Genomic DNA, 18,499 nt, shown 5'->3' with positions numbered 1-18,499 from the left:
TGACGAATCACACTTCTCTGTCTGGCAATCCGATGGACGTGTCTGGGTTTGATGATTGCAGGAGAACAGTACTTGCCTGACTGCATTGTGCCAAGTTTAAAGTTTGGAGGGGGGGGGGGGATTATGGTGTGGGGTTGTTTTTCAGGGGTTGGGCTTGGCCCCTTAATTCCAGTGAAAGGAACTCTTAAGGTGTTAGCATACCAAGACATTTTGGACAGTTTCATGCTCCCAACTTTGTGGGAACAGTTTGGGGATGGCCCCTTCCTGTTCCAACATGACTACTCATCAGTGCACAAACAAGGTCCATAAATACATGTATAAGTGAGTTTGGGGTGGAGAAACGTGACAGGCCTACACAGAGTCCTGACCTTAACCCGATAGAACACCTTTGAGATTAATTACAGCGGAGACTGCAGGCCAGGCCACCTCGTCCACATCAGTGCCTGACCTCACAATATTTGCTTCTGGAAGAATGGTGAAACATTCCCATAGACACGCTCCTAAACCATGTGGGCAGCCTTCCTAGAAGAGTTGAAGCTGTTATAGCTGCAAAGGTTGGGCCAACTCAATATGGAACCCTTCGGACTAAGACTGGGATGCGATTAAAGTTCATGTGCAAAGGCAGGTGTCACAATACTTTTGGCATATAGTGTATGTCCAAGTAAATTGGACAACTCTCAGCCTTAAAAATTAGGCTAGTCATAGGTGTTTCAAAAAAGTAAGTAAAATTCCAGATTTTGAGCAACGTTTGCTGTCAGCAGGCCCTTTCTGTTGTGCAAGAGGGTAATAGAAGGCCCTGTGCGCCTTTGGGCATTCAGCCCTGTTGCACGAGGCAGTGTCCAGCCTCGCTGTTGGCAGCCTGTAAAACTCTGAGGTCTGACAGCTGCTGCTTTGGATAGTGCACCGAGAGCTACAAACATTTAGAGTCAAATATGTTTTTAATATGTTTAACAAATACAAGAATATATATAATGTCCAAATGTTCATTACAGAAGTACAACGTAAGTCTTGTATCCAGTGCATGTTAACCTATAATCCTGAGTGAAATACCATCATACAGATATCTTTCAAAATGAAGAGGCTAAAACCTTTACGTCTTGAAGTGAGACTTATGAAGTTGGCGAATAAAACATTTGTGTGTGGGGTGAGGTGACATAAAAGTAGAAAAAAGAGGAGGAGGAAAAAAGAGAGAAAGGGGGGGGGGTGGTTCAGGCGTAGTGTAGGAGGGGAGAGGGTCAGAAGGGAATTGAACAAACCTTGGTGCAGCAAACCTGTTCGATGGAATCAGGAAGTGTTTCCGAGTTGGCCATGGGGTGTCAGCATAGCTTTCAAAGAGTCCGGTGTAGAAAAGTCAATCCAAATGAACCTTAGGACCTTACATTTTTTCATAGGTGTCATTGTCTAAACCTGCGACCAGAGGGGTTGTATTTCTGTACAGTTCCACCAAATATGCAAATAGCTTCCCTCTGCCGAGCCGCATCTCCAACACGATGGAGGTACAGATGGAAGTATTTTATGTAGAGATTGAGGGTCCCTGTACCATCTGGAGAGGAATTTAACGTTGTTTTTTTTTCCCTGGGTATAGCAGCAGTGAGTGTTGTAATTTGTATATAGTAGATAGCAAGTGTCTGGGTGTTTCTGAGAGAGAGAGAGCACAGCTGTTCATAACCTGTCAGGGATCTATGAATTTGGGAGGATGAAAATAAATCTGAGCAGAAGGAGGATATACGAAGGTGCTGTGAGCCAGTTACCATGGTCTCTTGGTACAACAGGAGTACCTGAGATGGGATTTACAAATGTACCTGCTACAGGCCAGGTAGAGCGTGAATATGGGTCTATCATGTTAGATCCCATCCACTGAGGCAGCGTGGGGTGGTCAAACAATGATACGAGGCACAAAATCACTAGAGAAAACAGTCCTCCATATTGTCGTCGGATGGGCATGGGGACACCTGGGGGATTTTGTGGGAGAGGAGATATGATCAGTGGCAAGAGGAGGGATAACCTATGCCATCACGATCAACTAGGCCCACCACGTTGATCGTGAAAACAACGTTAAATTCCTCTCCAGATGGTACAGAGACCCTCAATCTCTACATAAAATACTTCCATCGGTACCTCCATCGTGTTGGAGATGCGGCTCGGCAGAGGGAAGCTATTTGCATATTTGGTGGAACTGTACAGAAATACAACCCCTCTGGTCGCAGGTTTAGACAATGACACCTATGAAAAAATGTAAGGTCCTAAGGTTCATTTGGATTGACTTTTCTACACCGGACTCTTTGAAAGCTATGCTGACACCCCATGGCCAACTCGGAAACACTTCCTGATTCCATCGAACAGGTTTGCTGCACCAAGATTTGTTCAATTCCCTTCTGACATCTGTACGTCTGGATATACATTAAAAAAGTTAAAAATGGTGTAGAACAGGGGCAAAAAGAAAAAAAAAATAGGGAGAAGTAACGTAGCTGGTGTATGGGCCGTTCAAGCAAGCCAGGGTGTGTGCTCTAGTGAGTCATAGACGGAGGGTGTATGCCCTGGGCCGTAGCAAAGGGAGCAATCCCGTCTCCAAAACAAAGGTGCAAAAATAGCAGGAGCCAGTGCGGGGTCAGTCATCCCATGGCATCTGGGAGGTAGATCTGGGGTGCTTTTTCTTGCTGTGCTTCTGACACTCCAGAATGAATGGGAGACCCGAGGTAGTAGGGGAGAAGGGTCAGTCTGGCAAGAAGACCTAGGACAGCTCCAGGGTGCGCAGTAACTGCGGCAAATCTCCCAAGGTGCAGAAGAAGGCTGTCTTGCCTTCATGATGGACCCACAGTTGGAATGGAATCCTCCATTGATATTTGATGTGTTTCTCCTGGAGAAGATATGAGTGGCTTGAGGGAATGTCTCATGGTCAGGGTTTGGCGTGCGAGGTCTGGAAGTAGCATGACAGGGGTGTCTTTCAGCCGGATGGAATCTTTTCTGCTGACGGCCTGCATGATTTCCTCCTTGACCTTGTAGAAGTGGACCCTGCCTAGTGTATTGCGGACAAAGGAGGAATCGGGGTTCCTCGGGCCTGAGGTCCTTTGAATTCTGTCCAATTCAATGGGAGCATCTTTAGGCTGCTGGAGTAACTGATTAAAGATGGCGGTGACTGCCCCTGCCAGATCCTTGTGTTCCATTGTTTCAGGGATACTACAAATTCTGATATTGTTCCGTCTGTTGCGGTTCTCAATATCATCTTGATGCATGAGCTGCTGCAGGAAAACAGTGTGGGAATTCAGGGTCTCCTCGTGGGACTGTAATGTGTTGCAAATGCCATCAGTGATGTTCTCTGTCTTCCATACGAACCCCCAGGTCTTTTTTAACCGTTTGCCGACCAGCCACCGCAGTTGTACTGCGGCAACATGGCTCGGCTGTGCGAATTGCCGTCATGTTACGTTGCTTCCTTATGTGGCGCACCCGCTGCTCTCCTCCGGAGCCCATGCGATTGCCCGGCGGTCACGATGAAACACAGAGATCCCGGTTCTCTGAGGGGAGAAGAGACAGATCGTGTGTTCATACAGAGTATGAACACCAATCTGTCTCTTCCCCTAGCAAGTCCCATCCCCTCTTCAGTTAGAACACACACTAGGGAACACAGTTAACCCCTTGATCGCCCCCTAGTGTTAACCCCTTCACTGCCAGTGACATTTTTACAGTAATCAATGCATTTTTATAGCACTGATTGCTGTAAAAATACCAGTGGTCCCAATGTCAAAATTGTCCGATGGGTCCGCCATAACGTTGCCGCCATTACTAGTTAAAAAAAAAAAAATTGCTATAAATCTATCCCCTATTTTGTAGACGCTATAACTTTTGCGCAAACCAATCAATATACGCTTATTGCAATTTTTTTTTTTTTTTTTTTTTAATTACCAAAAATATTTAGAAGAATACTTATCGGCGTAAACTGAAAAAAAAAAATTGCTTTTTAAAAAAATATTGGGGATATATGTATTATAGCAAAAAGTACAAAATATTGCTTTTTTTTTTTCAAAATTGTTGCTCCTTTTTTTTGTTTTATAGTGCAAAAAATAAAAACCGCAGAGATGATCAAATACCACCAAAAGAAAGCTCTATTTCTGGGAAAAAAGGACATCAATTTTGTTTGGGTACAACGTCGCACGACCGCACAATTGTCAGTTAAAGCGATGCAGTGCCGATTCGCAAAAAATGGCCCGGTCATTCAGCAGCCAAATCTTCAAATCTTCCGGGGCTGAAGCAGTTAAGTTCAGCTATTTCCTGCCTAAATGTCTTCTCTACGCGAGAGATATAATGTTCAAAGTCAGTTTTTGTAGGCGGGGATAGCATGTATGCGTGTAGGGATTGCATCTGCGACTCCATCTCCCATTCATCACCGGAGCACAGTGAGGCTTGTGAGAGGCTGTGGGGGCTATGTAAGGGGGGTTCAAAGTCTGCAAGGGAGGCAGAACGGACCCTGGAGCGTACCTGCATGGTGTCTGCTGGCTCAGAGCGGGCCAAGGATGGAGGCGCCGGCGCCATCTTGGATTTCCCCTGGTTCACGTAGGCCGCAGATGCAATCCCTTCACACATACATGTGATCCCTGGTTCACGTAGGCCGCAGATGCAATCCCTTCACGCATACATGTGACCCTGCCTACAAAAACTGACTTTGAACATTATGTCTCTTGCATAGAGAAGACAGATGCTCTGCTTAGAAATCATCCCAAATTGCTGTGTCCGATCACGGGCAGGTTAGGATTGAACCTTAGGCTTCCCCTTGCCCATCGGTGCGATCTGGAGAGGATGGGAATGAAAATGGAGGAGCTATGACCCCACGATGTCCTACAGAGCCATGCGCTAGGCCACGCCCCCAGCTACTATCATTTAGGGCAGTATGCACACAAGGAGGAATGCCCTGGATGCCAAAAGTCTGCGTTTCAGGCATTTGTCCCTGGGTGTGTACTACCCCAAACGTTAGTAGCACTCTGCATCATCTAGCTGCAACAGCTTTCAGCCTTTTCATAGAGTATAACCATCTGCTTGCAGCAGGGCTGGAGGTCAACCTGTACCTAAACACCGGAGCCTTGTGCACCAGGGCCTAAACCCCAGGGTGCATGGGGTCCTAGTCTCTCAAGCAGCTGACTGGGTTTGGTATTACACATGGGGAGATTTTCCAGACTGGTATTATCTCTTAGAACAGGCCTCAGACCTTCACGGGCCTAGTACTCACTGGAGCCATATACAGTATCTACTAGTTGATGGTCAGCTGATGTTTAGCACAAGTCATTATCTTAATACATACAACAATGAAAAATTAAGGCCATCTCCAACCAAAAAGATTTGTTTTTGTAGGTATCTGCCAGAAACTTCCATGCAGTTATTTCTTTCCCCTCCACCATGGCCAAAACAAAGGTGTCGCTCTCCTGCAGCTTGTTTTGCAGTTTTTTTAATTTAACATTATGGAGAATCCATCGAGGGGGCATGATGTCATGATTTAAAAATATATCCTTGCCACAGCTATAGGGTGGAACTCATTATTCTGGTGGGAATCTCTCGCAAGGATAGTCCCTAAGATATGTAAGAAGCCAAACTCTTTATGCCGGACTAACGGAAAATAGACTGCAGAACTGGTGGTCTTCGTTTAGAGCAGATTCCCCATTTGAAAAATGAAATGCAGCAGTGTTTAAAGTAAAGTTTGAAATCAGGCAGAAGACCCTAAACCAAAGTAAGGGTTCCTCAATGATTAGTCTAGGATTTCCTAAAAATGGCATAAAATACCTGGGTCAGATGGTGTGTGAAGAAAATAACATCCTCCTCCTCTCAGGCTAGATCTCTATTGAACCACCACCAGAGTGCTTAAATACCCTCCCCCTCTCATAATTTGGCGCAGAAAAAGGCGCCAAAACCTAGGGGAGGGGTAGACGCTGCAGGGAAGCTGAATCAGGAAGAGAAATACATCAATCAAATCAGTATTGTCAATGGTGCTGGGCAAACCGGAAGTGACACTAGGTGGCGCACCGGAAGTGACAAGACAACACCTCTAGGACTGTCAGCAGTGATGTAAATGACCAAAAAGGCCAAAAAATCAAAATTGAGATATATAAAAAAATCATTGATAAAGGAAGAAGTGTAACCGGAAAAGATGAGAAAATAACTGCAGCCATTTGTGTGGACAAAGTCCACACAAAGGTTAGGAAAAGACGCAATTCGCGCCAGCCAGTGGAAACAAACTTACCACTGGAAATGGCACCCTGGGCGTCCGTATGGTCATCTAAACCTTGTGGGTGCTTCCTTAGTTCTAAAACATAATTCAAATTCTAGGACTCTTAGGGAGAGAAAAAAAAAATTTAATTTAATTTTTCTCCCCTTTATTTATTTATATATATATATATATATATATATATATATATTATATTTTGTTCAAAATTTGTTGATAAAATCATTCATAAACAATCAAAAAATCCCAATGGCCAGAGATAAAGTGAAGGCAGTGCAGATAGTGTGTACATAAAAGCCTGATAAAGGGACCCAACACATATCAAATAACAATAGAAGACAAAAATGACCACTTAAAGGAGCAACTGAAAAAATGGCCATACAAAATCCCTAGAGGAAAGGCTTGAAGCTTATGGATTCGTTGAGCCCAGGAAGCGAGGTGGCAGCCAAGGCGTGGATCCACCTCGTCTCCTTCTGCAAAAGGATTCTATCCACATCTCCCCCCTCTCATGAGTGGGTAGGAATTCCAGGGCAAAGCATTTCATCTTTGTTAGGTCAAATGAATGGTATAAACCCATGTGTCGGCTAATCGGTGTTTCTATCTTTTATTTTTTTGAAGGAGGGACACATGGTCCCTAATCCTGTGGAAGAAGGGTCTCTTAGTTTTCCCTATATAAAAGGCCTTACAAGTGCACCTCATATAATAGACCACCCCAATGGATTGACAATTCGCATAGAAATTGGGTTGATACAAAGCCCCATCTGGAAGGATTATCTCTTCTGAATCTAGAATGTAACTGCAGAAATCGCACCTGCCACACGGGGCAGTGCCTTTTCCGAATATCTCTCCCAGATCTCTGTGTCAAGTGGCTATGGACCAATTGGTCCTTTAAAGACCTAGACCTTCTATAAGTACTGGAAGGGATTGGTTTGACATATTTGGAAATTACTTTGTCATTGGATAACAAAGGCCAATATTTCTGGATGATTTCACTGACTTTTTTATGCTGTTTAGAGTATGTCGTTATCAGCCGTACCTGCTGGTCCGATTTTCAGGGTTTTGATGAATGAATGAATTCAGTTCGATTATGTGATTTGGCCATATGATGTGCCTTTTTGAGAGTGGAGCAGCTGTAGCCCCTAAGCCCCTATCCAAAAGGCGTAACTGCAAGGCCCATGCTTCCTTTTCAAAGTCCTGGTCATGGCTGCAGTTCCTCCTTATTCATAGATATTGACTATAAGGAATGCTTGCCACCAAAGACTTGGGGTGGGAGCTGGCCGAGTGTAAGATGGTATTCCTTGCTGAGGACTTCCTAAACAGGGAGGAACCAAGTGTGCGGGCTGAATTGAGATAGATAGAAATATCCAAGAAATTTATCATATTTTGATCGTAAGTCATAATGAATTTAAGATTATATGAATTGGCCTTAAGTTTGTCCAAAAAGAGAAGAAGTTCCACCTTGGAACCAGTCCACACCACAAAAATGTCGTTGATTAAATCGATGCCAAATTAAAACATTGTTAAAAAATTTACAGAAATCATCTGAAGAGAAAATCTCCCGATCCCACCCCCCAGGTACAGATTGGCATATGATGGGGCACATTTGGTCCCCATCGCGACACCCTTCACCTGTTTTGGTTCTCTGTGTTGCAGATAGTTAGGCCCATGTATATTTGGACACAGGCACAATTTTGCATACTTTTGGCTCTGTATGCTACCAGAATAAAATTAAAACGAAACAATCCAAATGAATTTGAAGTGCAGACTTTCAGCTTTAATTCAAGGTTTTGAACATCAATATCAAGTACAAATTTCAGGATATGCATTTTTATGCACAGTCCCCCCTTTTTTTTTCAGGGGCTCAAATGTAATTGGACAAATATAATCCATAAATAAAATGTTCATTTTTAATATTTTGTTAAGAAACCTTTACTGGCAATGACTGCCTGAAGTCTGAAACCCATGGACATTACCAAAGGCTGGGTTTCCTCCTTTCTGATGCTTTGCCAGGCTCTAACTGCAGCTATCTTGAGTTGTTCTTTGTGGGTCTTTCTGCCTTATTAGTTTTGCTTTCGGCAAGTGAAATGCATGCTCAATTGGGTTGAGAACAGGTGATTGACTCGGCCATTGGAGAATATTCCACTTATTTTCCTTCAAAAGCTCCTGGGTTGCTTTTGCAGTGTGTTTTGGATTGTCTATCTATACTGTGAAGCGCCATCCAATCAACTTTGCTGCATTTGGCTGAATCTGGGCTGACAGTATATCTTTGGGGATCATTGTATGTGTCCGGCTTTCCTGCGGGCCCCTTCCTCAGCTCCCGGGATGAACATTTCTAGCAGCTACCAGTTTTCATGTTCACATGGTCTAGACATAATTGACATGTAAGTATTTAGTGGGATGAGTTAATTTCTCCCCTCCTTTACATATATAGTCTCCCCTGCGTTTGGGTGTAACTTTGGACCATATAGTTTTATGCTTTTTTATAGACATTGGTGCACTCGCCCCTGATGATGTAGTAGAAAACCACGAAACGTGTGCCGGGCCAATTTTGCAGCACCATTTTCTTTTTAGATGGTTTTATTTCATCCACTCCCAAGCTACCCCACTATGTTGCTTTTCAAGCGATTCTTTTTTATGGACAATTGTCCGATACCTCAATATGTCATCTCCAAGTTGCTATGATTGTTTTTATGAATATCTGGTTAATAATATGTGATTGTTATGCTTATTTACTATGCATGTACTCTTATTGCCAAGTCCATGTTTTTTTAATGAATAAAACATGTCTTGTTACATTGATTATGAAGATATAACGAATGAGTAGCCCACACCTGGCCGTGAAATGGCTTTTGGTTCAATTGTCCAATTACTTTTGGCCCCTTGAAAAAGGGGGGATGGCTATTCTTAAAAGCTGTAATTCCTAAACCCTTTTTCTGATTTGGATGTACATACCCTCAAATTAAACCTGAGTGTGTGAATTTTCAGCCCATATCCATTATATAACTAGCCTAAATATGTTTTGGTAAATACCTGAAAAAAATAAAATTATGCCTGTGTCCAAATGTATATTGACCTAACTGTATGTTGCACTGAGGCCACTAGTTCATTTTGGACTTCCTCCTGGATGTGTTTTTCTCAAAAAATCCCAAGAGTGTACCGGTAAGTCTAACTAAGGTTGTGTGTGTGTGTGTTTTTTTTTTTTTTTTTTTTTTTTTTTTTAATTTTACCTGGTCCACACTGCTTTCTCCCAACTCCCACACAGACAGCACAGTGATCCTAGATGCCACTTGGGTTATCAGACCTACAGTGCCTGGCACAAAAAGCTTCCTCCTCTCTGCACTTGTGGATTCCGTGAGTACAGTTTTTTGGGGACACCGGGTAGCACCCATAGCAGATCGCAAGGCCAGTGATAGGGGTCAGGGAGCCTTGTTTTGCTTACAGTTGGATGGAAACTTAGTTGGGGGATTGCTTCACAATAGGGCCTCAATCACCCTCCTTCATATTCAGTGCCCCTCAGACACACACCTATCATTTTATTTTTTAATAGGAAGGAATTCCCTGGTACTAAGTCTGACTTAATGGGTACATTTTTTTTTTTTTTTTTTTTTTTACTTTTGGAAGCTATTGATAGCAAGGTTCGCAAGCCTGTCTTTTTGGCTGCCTCCTTATGGAATCCGTCTCTAACTTTTCCATTGTGGCTGCTGCACTGCCAAAATAAGTTGAGCCAGGGGGCGATGCACCAAAAAATGAGGATTCAAGTGTTAAGTCAAAACCTGGAGCATGCTTTTGTCAAAAGCAGTGGAACTCTAAGCCTGACAAGTCTTGGAGCAAGCCCTCCTCAGAATAAAAGCACATCCCCCCCACTTGTCCAAGTCCGCTTTTTGGCCATCTGGTGCCGTGAAATCTTAGATGTTTGGGTCTAGATCGTAGTATCCAGGGGCTACAAACTAGTTGCAATTTGCAACTAGTTTGAGTTTCAGTTTGCAGTTGAGTTTCAATTTGCCATCCCCTCAGCAAAGACGGGTCTGCACGCTGCTGTTCAGCAACTTGTTGCATAGGGTGTTATTACGCCTGTTTCAAACAGGGAGTGTTTTCAAAGTTTTTAATTCAACCTATTCCCTGTTTCCAAGGGGAATAGATACTTTTGCCGCCTCCTTGATTCCAAGACCCTAAACTTGTTTTTAAGGGTCCAGAAGTTAGGTCGGTCATTGCCTCTCATGTAACAGGGGATCTGCTGGCATCTGTTGACATAATTTTTCCACCTCCATCGATGCTATCTGTGGTTTGCATCAGACACAGCTTGTTGCCTGGCGTGTCCAAGTCACCCTGGGTCTTTACAAAGATGGCTGCATGGGACCGATAGATTCAGTCTCAGAATTGGCCGATGCATCTGACCTGCAAGGCCAAACTCTCTTTGACTTGGTGGTTTTCCAGTCTGGCACTGGATTCGGGACAGTCCTTTCTTTCAAAGACATGGACAGTTCTCGCAACAGATGCCACGCCAGCCTGTTTGACTGTGGTGGGGTCCTGGATACCTGCTTAGTGCAAGGAATTCATAAAGGAAAGCTTGACTTCCTATTAATGTTTCGGAACTGCAGATGATTTGGTTGTCCCTCGAGAAATAGACTTCTCAGCAGCAAGGCCACCTGACCAGGATCCAGATGGACAAATACCACAGCAGTGGCCTACATCAACCACCAGGGAGGCACCTAAAGGGAAGCAGAAGATTCTCTCTTGGGCTCCTGCCCTAGCGTTTCACATCCCAGGTGCATAAAATTGACAGGTGGACTGCCTCAGTCATTCCAGATCCTCTGGACCTTTTTCCCCAAGGACCTGTTCACCATCCTACTTCTTGGTTGCTGGCTTTAACAGCATGGCTGTTGAAGCCCGGGTCCTGAGGTATAGGGGTCTTTTGAATTCAGTCATCCCAACTCTCTTGATAACTGGGAAGTTGACTTCTCATAAAGTTTACCACCACACCTGGAAGGCCTATTTCTTCTTCTACCTTAACCAGGATGTTTTTCTTACCTGCCTTTATCCTGGCCTGAAGTCAGGAAATTTCTCTGCACTTTCTGGATGTAGGACATGCTGTGAAGGGTCTACCTCTTGACTAAAGCCTACTTTTAATCATATTCACTATTTTTCCTCTCACAGGGCTCCTGCAGCGGCCTTCCTGCCTCTTGCTCCACCATTGCTAGGGGCATTAGACGGGTCATCACTCGAGCCTGTGGTCTTACAGGATAAGGTTCCTTTCTTCATTCCCCCGTTTAAAGCGTAGTCTGCCAGATTCATTAGGTTTTCATTTTCAGCATCAGGCATCTGTTTCTCAGATTTGCAAGGCTGCCACCTGGTCTTCTGTTCACATGTTTAGGTTTTAATAGGTAAATGTCAAGGCCTCCTCTGATACCATTTTCAGGTTTAAAGCGGGATTCCGGCCAGGAAATTTTTTTTTTTTAAAAGTCAGCAGCTACAAACACTGTAGCAGCTGACTTTAAATAAGTACACTTACCTGTCCTGGGTGCCCGCGATGTCGGCTGCCCGAGGCCGACCCGTCCCTCGGCTCTCGGGTCCCAGCACCGCCATCCTAACTAAGGGAAACAGGCAGTGGAGCCTTGCGGCTTCACTGCCAGTTTCCTACTGCGCACACGCGATCGCTCTGTGAATGGCCCCCTGGTTTTCTGAGAACAGACACAGTTCCCAGAAGGCAACGGGGCCGCTCACTGAGGAGCAGGACACGCCGCGGAATAGGAAGAGGCAGATTAGGAACACTGCCTAGCAACAAGGGTTCAGGTAAGTTTAAAACTTTTTTTTTTTTCAAATGTTTTTTTTTTTTTTTTTTTTTTTTACGATTTTTCATGCTATTTTTTATTTTAGGGCGGCCCTCCACTTTAAGTTGCCTCAAGCTGTTCTCTGAGCTCTGGTGAGGCCCCCCCCCCCCCCATTTTTATGTGGGCTTGTTAGTGCTTTTTGTGTTGCCCACCCCTAAGTTAATTGGCTTTGGGGGCGCCCCATGGTTATGCCTAGAGATCCTGTGTGTATTGTAAGATTAGGAAAGTAGCATTTTTTACTTACCAGTAAAATGTATTTCTTCATGTCAAGTACAGGTCCCTCCTCTCTGTTCTTTGTAATCTCCCTATTGCTTGTTACAAAACTTAGGCTAGCTGGGGATGGAAGTGGTTAGAGGTGATATTTCTGCAGGTTTTTTTTTTTTGCCAGTGTTCAATCACCTGAAGATAGTCGCCTATAACTCATGGTTATGACTAGAGATCCTACAGTGTTCTGTACTGCACTCTTAGAAAATCATTTTATAATCTTAAGTCAAAAATCCTATTAAAGCAGAACTCTGGTATTTTCAAAAAATCCCCCATTAGTACACCCTCCCACACAAAACACTAAATAGTTATTACATTTTTGAAATTTCTTACAGTTTTAAGAGATATGACTGATTTAATTTTAAGGAAGTCAGTTTTGTGTTTCAAAAAATGCAGCATCTTTTCTGGCAGGTAGGAGGTGTTAGAATAGTGATTGCATCATATCGTCTTCTCTCTCTCTGTAATCAGACTACATTTCCCATGAATCCTTGGGATGGGAGTGAATGTGGGATGGTACACTAGGCTTCTACATGTAAATGTGAAGTCGCCCACTTCAACATAAATCACACCTCTCATTCTGCAGCCAGCAAGCCATATATAACACACGGTATGCTAGATTACAGCCTTATAAATGCAAACCAGTGCAATATGTCAGTGTCCACCAGTGCCGTATGTCAGGGACCACCACCACAGCAGAGCAGGGATTATTATTAGAAATCGCTTGTATGACACCGCGGGGATCTCCCGCGGTGTCAGATATTGTATATCAAAACACAGAGCGCTGATGTTCCACCTCCCGGTATTGATTGACAGCGTACTGTTCCTATACCGTAGGGAGGCGGGACATCAGCGCTCGGTGTTCTGATATACAATACCTGACACCGCGGAGATCCCTGCTGATTGCTAATAATCCCTGCTCTGCACAGAGATAGGGGGGGGGGCAGTGCGGTGGAGGGGCGGATTGCTGGTAGGGAGAAGAGAGGAAAAGGAGGGCGCCTCCTCCATGGGCAGCACAGACTGGGGGCTGTGAGACCTCTTCCGCCCACAACATCTCTGCTTCCTTCCTGCCTGGCTTTCAGCTTTCAGAGGACAACAACGGGGCATGCCAGACCACTGGTTGAGCTTAGGAGAGGGATAGAAGCCAGCGGTCTTACAAACAGGATGTTACCAGGCAATAACGTTTTTTTAGCAAGTTCAGCAGCCTATCACAGAGGAAATTCAGAGCTCAGAGGAACATGGATGGCAAACCTGGAGAAGGTAGGAGATCAGCAACAAGGACATGGGGAAAAATAAATTTGGCCGGAGTTCTGCTGTAAGGTACTGGGTTATGCTGCAACGTTAGGTTGATAAACCAGTCAATATGTCCCCGTGAATGGGAGATATTTGCCCAAAGAGCTGTAAGAGAGGGTCATGTGAATATGCCCACCAGTGTGCACCAGAACTGGAAACTTTTTTTTTTTTTTTTTTTTTTAATGCGGTTCTCCTTTTAATGGTAATTATGAATAGCTGGAATCGTAGCATGACTGTGGTTTTCTAAATGTTAGGAGACACTGCATCATTCTGTTTATACCGTAGCGGACCTTTTCAGTTGCTTGTACTATTCATGTAGTCATGACCAATTAGAATTGAGGACAGATCTCCATTATTTTCTTGTGCTTTGTGTTATTTGCCAAAAATTTGTATACTCCTTTTTGATTTTATAGCCAATGTGTACTTTTTAGAGGTTTTCCTTGTTCAATATTTTTAATGGTTTTGGAGCACTTTACAAAAATCCAAATATTAACATATTAACACAAGAATTATAGGCCCAGTGACTTAGGCAAGTACACACAACGCACCCAAAAATGGATGAAATTAGAGAGTTCACGTTAGTACAAACCGGTATAGGTACTTTTAGAGGTTTTTATGACCACCAGCTGTGGGCTTTTATGTTTCTGCAGCAGGTTTTACTAGATATTGTTAGAGAATGTGACATAAGTTCTATTTGTTCCTTCAGCTCAGAATGTCACTGTGGAGGATGTCATCACATCATATACACAAGCCTGCCAGAAACTCAACTGCAAGCAAAGTCCAAAACTTATTCGACAGCTACAAGTAAGTTCCTCTGTTTTACTTGCATCCTACTGCAGTGTGATGGTGATGCAGAATGCTGCTAGAATAAGGCTTTTTGTGTAAGCAGTGTACTTCTAAAATGTTTGAAGAGAGTTCTGTGATTGTACTGCATCTTACGCTAACACAGGATTATGTGTCACTTTCCATAGCAACATGCAATTATAGCCCCCGTTAGTTACCTTGGATCCAGGTCATTGCTTCTCACAAAACTTCACAGCGTGTTGTTTTTTTATTCCTGTATTTTTAAAGATGCAAAATATTTAGCATTTAGATAGCTAAAGAAGGGGTATATGTGCCCAGTTGAACAAACATGGTTTTAACAATAAAAAAGAAATTGAAGGCCACTAAACATAATCTACTTGTTGGTTTATACAGCAGATATTTAATAATTCTCTTGGATTTTTATACATGTTCATTTTTTATTTATTTTTTCAGGAACTTACTAATCTTTCAGGGAGAGTTGAAAGCCTGGATCTCAAAGGTAGAAAACATCAGTAGTTTTACCCATGATGTCTTTTTTACTTGATGGGCCCATTCTTGCTGAGAAATGCTGTTTATATGTTTGTGCTTATGGGCTAAGTTGCTTTCCTTTCTTCAGGAGAGAAGCTGGATCACAAGGCCTGTGAAGCTCTGGAGGAAATCTTCAAACGTGTGCAATTTAAGATGGTAGATCTGGAGCAGACCAACCTAGATGAAGATGTAAGCCCTAATTAACCTTGAACTGAACTGCAAATGTAAAACAGTTACCTAACTCTGCACTACAGTACACTGCAGGCTCCTCTGGGTTCCTGCAAGTCTAGTTCATCCTGGATGCCCCTTCTCCACTCCTTTAAACAAGAATATAACTAGACTCATCAGACTTTACTGGCATTAAAAGGGAACACACCAATTTTCATATAAAATCATATAATGCTTTATTACAAAAGAATAAAATGTGCAAAGCCAAATGGCCCATAAAAACAAGACCAAATTGTCACACACAAAAAATTTCAGCTGCTGCTCATTGACCACTCTAGTATTGTTGAACATTAATACTTTAGTTTCTGTCTCCTAGGAATATATGGTATGGCAATGAGTCCTCATGAGTCAACGTGTTTCCCGTTTCCGCTTCATCAGGGCGCTTGAAAAGTTAGTAGCAGTAACTTACAAATGTGTGCATAGATGGCATGGAGGATTCCCCAGGGAGGGCACCGGAGCATACAGGAACCAGGCAGGCAGCATATACAATTGTCATCAAATTAACTTATGGATGGATGACCCAAGGAGGAGGGACTTCTGAGTATAACATGCCAAAAGTTGCCACAGGCAGAAATCTTTTCATAGTCCTCTCACTGTACATAAATCTAAAACAATTGTGTAGAGTCCACCAGATATGCAGTATCTGCTAACACTGCCATTATGGTCCAAAAAATGGCTGAACCAGTGGTGTACAGGCCAGACTTGTAGGAAAAAGGAGGGCTAGAAAGCTCCTATTAAAATTTTGAGGCATGGGGATTGAGTGAGAAATTTGAGGAACAGCACAGTTTTTCACCAAGCACCAGAGGCAGTGGGTCAAACAGAAACAGGTGAAACTGAAGGTTTGCTGTGTAAATTTTCACTCCTGTTTTATTATCTGAGGATTGCACCAAAAGGGTTCATATTATGCAAGAAACCAATGTAGCTTTCATAAATTTACCCTTTGCTTTTGCCATTTTAAATAATCAACCCAAAACTTTTTTTATTTTGGATAGAATAGGCAACGGTTAGAACCCCTGTCAGGTGTTTCTGCTATCCTGGGCTCCATCAGCAAGATTTTCCCTTACTTTCTGTTCTAGTGATGTATTTACAGACAGGAAGTGATGGCAAATCTGCAAAAGGGAAGCGGTCAACAGCAAAAACCAACAAGGGTTCTAGCATTCCCTTACTTGGGCTACTAAAGAAGACCTTTTCATTTTGACTGTACAGCTGTTAGAGAGATTTTCACTCACTTTCTGTACTAGGGGACAACTTTTTTACCAGACAGGAACTGAAGAAATCTCTCCAACGGGAACCCCTGAATAAAGTAAAACTGGAATTCTAATTCTTCCCCATTCTAGCCAAAACAAAAAAAAATTGGGCTATAGATACACTTTAGGGTCCATACAGAGTCACACTGGGCTTAAACTCTGCTTCTACTGGAGTTTTGTGCTTTGCCTGCAGAAGCAGTTGAGTGTTATCCTATGTGTTCATGCACATTAGCACGTTTAGAGGCAGAAAAAAAAACCCCTTCTGTTTTCCATTGTTTGGAGTTTTATGGTAGAAAAAACACTCCTAAACGTGCCTATATGTGTACAAAAACACTGTATGTGAGCGTTTTATTATTTTCTTTTTTTCTTTTTTTTCTTTCAAGGGAACTGGTGTTTTTTTTAACATGGTTCTAAAGGCTCAAGGTGTTTTACCTTCATGCATTATATACATTAAGGTAAAAAACATTCTCTGTGCAGCAGCCTAATACTTACCAGAGCCCCATTGCAATCCAGCAATGTGCATGAGATCCCCAGCTCTCCAGGGACTGTTCCTCCTCATTGGCTGAGATAGCAGCGGGGGTCAATGGCTCCCGCTGCTGTCACACAGCCAGTGAGCCAATGAGGATAGAGGGGGGGTGAGGCTGGGCCCCAGCTGTGTGTGAGAGGACATACAGAGCAGTGGCTCGGGAGCGAGCCTGCTTGTGTGCCCTCACAGAAAGCTGCTTGCTGTAGAGGGAGGGGCCAGTAGCGCCATCGGGGAACCATGAGAAGAGGAGGATTGGGCCTGCCCTGTGCAAAACCGCTGCACAGAGCAGGTAAGTATGACATGTTTGTTATTTTTTTTTAAATGCCTTTAATATCACTTTAAGCCCAGTGTGCATGGAGCCTAACAGCACATTTGCAATCGATTTGTAGATAAGACCTAGCTCTCCATTGTGAGTCATGTGTGATAGGAAAAGGTCAGTTTCTTGTGGCTTTTAATAGACAAAATTAGTAGCAGGTTGCTGTGTTTGAAAAAAAAAAAATCAAACCTACCCTATAATTAGAACTTTATCATCTAGACTTGTGATCTTGTCACTTGCTTTTCAAAGGAATGTTTGGTCTTTTCTGTGTCCTAGATATAAATGTAAAATAAATCATGTTGGTGTAATGAAAGAGTATTTAGATTGTAATTGTATAACTTGCTGTGCATTCCAATTCACATGGGTTGAAATAGGAGGAATTTGGTGGGCAGTTCTGACTCCTGCCAATTTTATACTACATCATAGTGGTCAGGCATACTGCAGATGTCTGATAGTTATCTGATGCCATTGAGGCATGGCTGTCTATTGCTTTTCATGGACCCACAACCCCTTTAAGGTGAAATTCAGCTAATTAAATTCATGTAAGGGCAGGCTGGTTGTACACAAGTTAATCTATTGATTGACTTGTATGCAACCAGCCCGTTGGGTTTTCCCCAATACAATCAGTGCCGTAGGCAACACTGATCATTGTATTCTGACGGCGGGGAAGGCGCCTCACTGACAGAATACAAAAACAGCAAGAAGGTTTCCCCATCTACATCGAATGTGTTAATGAGGGAATCAAGGCATTTTCCTTCGTTCAACCCACTGGTTGAATGGAAAAAATTCATAATGTATGGGCTGCCTTTGAATCGGTTTCCTTCTTCCTCAGCATTTTGTAGTCTTGTTAATTCTAAGCCAGGGAAAACTCATGAGACATGATGCTGTGGTAGCCGTCTGTGTTCTGCGGCTGGATCTGAGATTTTTGATTACTTTGGGCCTGGGTTGTAGTGTATAGCGCTGGATGTTAATAGGCACTAGGTTTGCATGTTAGCTGCTCTCTGTTTATGAGGAAAGCAGATAAAAATATGAGTTGGTTATACTGAGTGACCCAGCAGATCCTCATTGTAAAATAATATCCAGATTTTTTAAAAGTTGCGGTTGCGGCACAGTTCCTTTGAATTTAATGGGTGCTTGTCAAATTCTGCATCCCAAGTTTAACAAGGTGTACAGCCCTGTCCGGCTGTATTGTTACAGTTCGGGTGGGCGGCCAGGGGGTTGTAAAACCAAGGCTCAGTTGCCTGTTTTTTACTTAATCCCCCT

General features: G+C 43.2%; 1 protein-coding gene across 1 annotated transcript in view; it reads left to right on the top strand.

Annotated features, from left to right (window-relative positions):
* The window catches only part of PPP1R37 (protein phosphatase 1 regulatory subunit 37), an 81,719-nt gene that overhangs the window by 25,200 nt on the left and 38,020 nt on the right, over positions 1-18,499 (top strand). The window contains exons 2-4 of the mRNA XM_073599045.1: positions 14,294-14,391; positions 14,845-14,890; positions 15,008-15,108. Coding sequence (XP_073455146.1) covers positions 14,294-14,391; positions 14,845-14,890; positions 15,008-15,108 — 245 coding nt within the window. The remainder of the gene's footprint in view (positions 1-14,293; positions 14,392-14,844; positions 14,891-15,007; positions 15,109-18,499) is intronic.

This window comes from Aquarana catesbeiana, linkage group LG09, assembly GCF_042186555.1.
Source record: "Aquarana catesbeiana isolate 2022-GZ linkage group LG09, ASM4218655v1, whole genome shotgun sequence".
NCBI lineage: Eukaryota > Metazoa > Chordata > Amphibia > Anura > Ranidae > Aquarana > Aquarana catesbeiana.
This window is presented reverse-complemented; position numbering and strand designations above follow the sequence as displayed.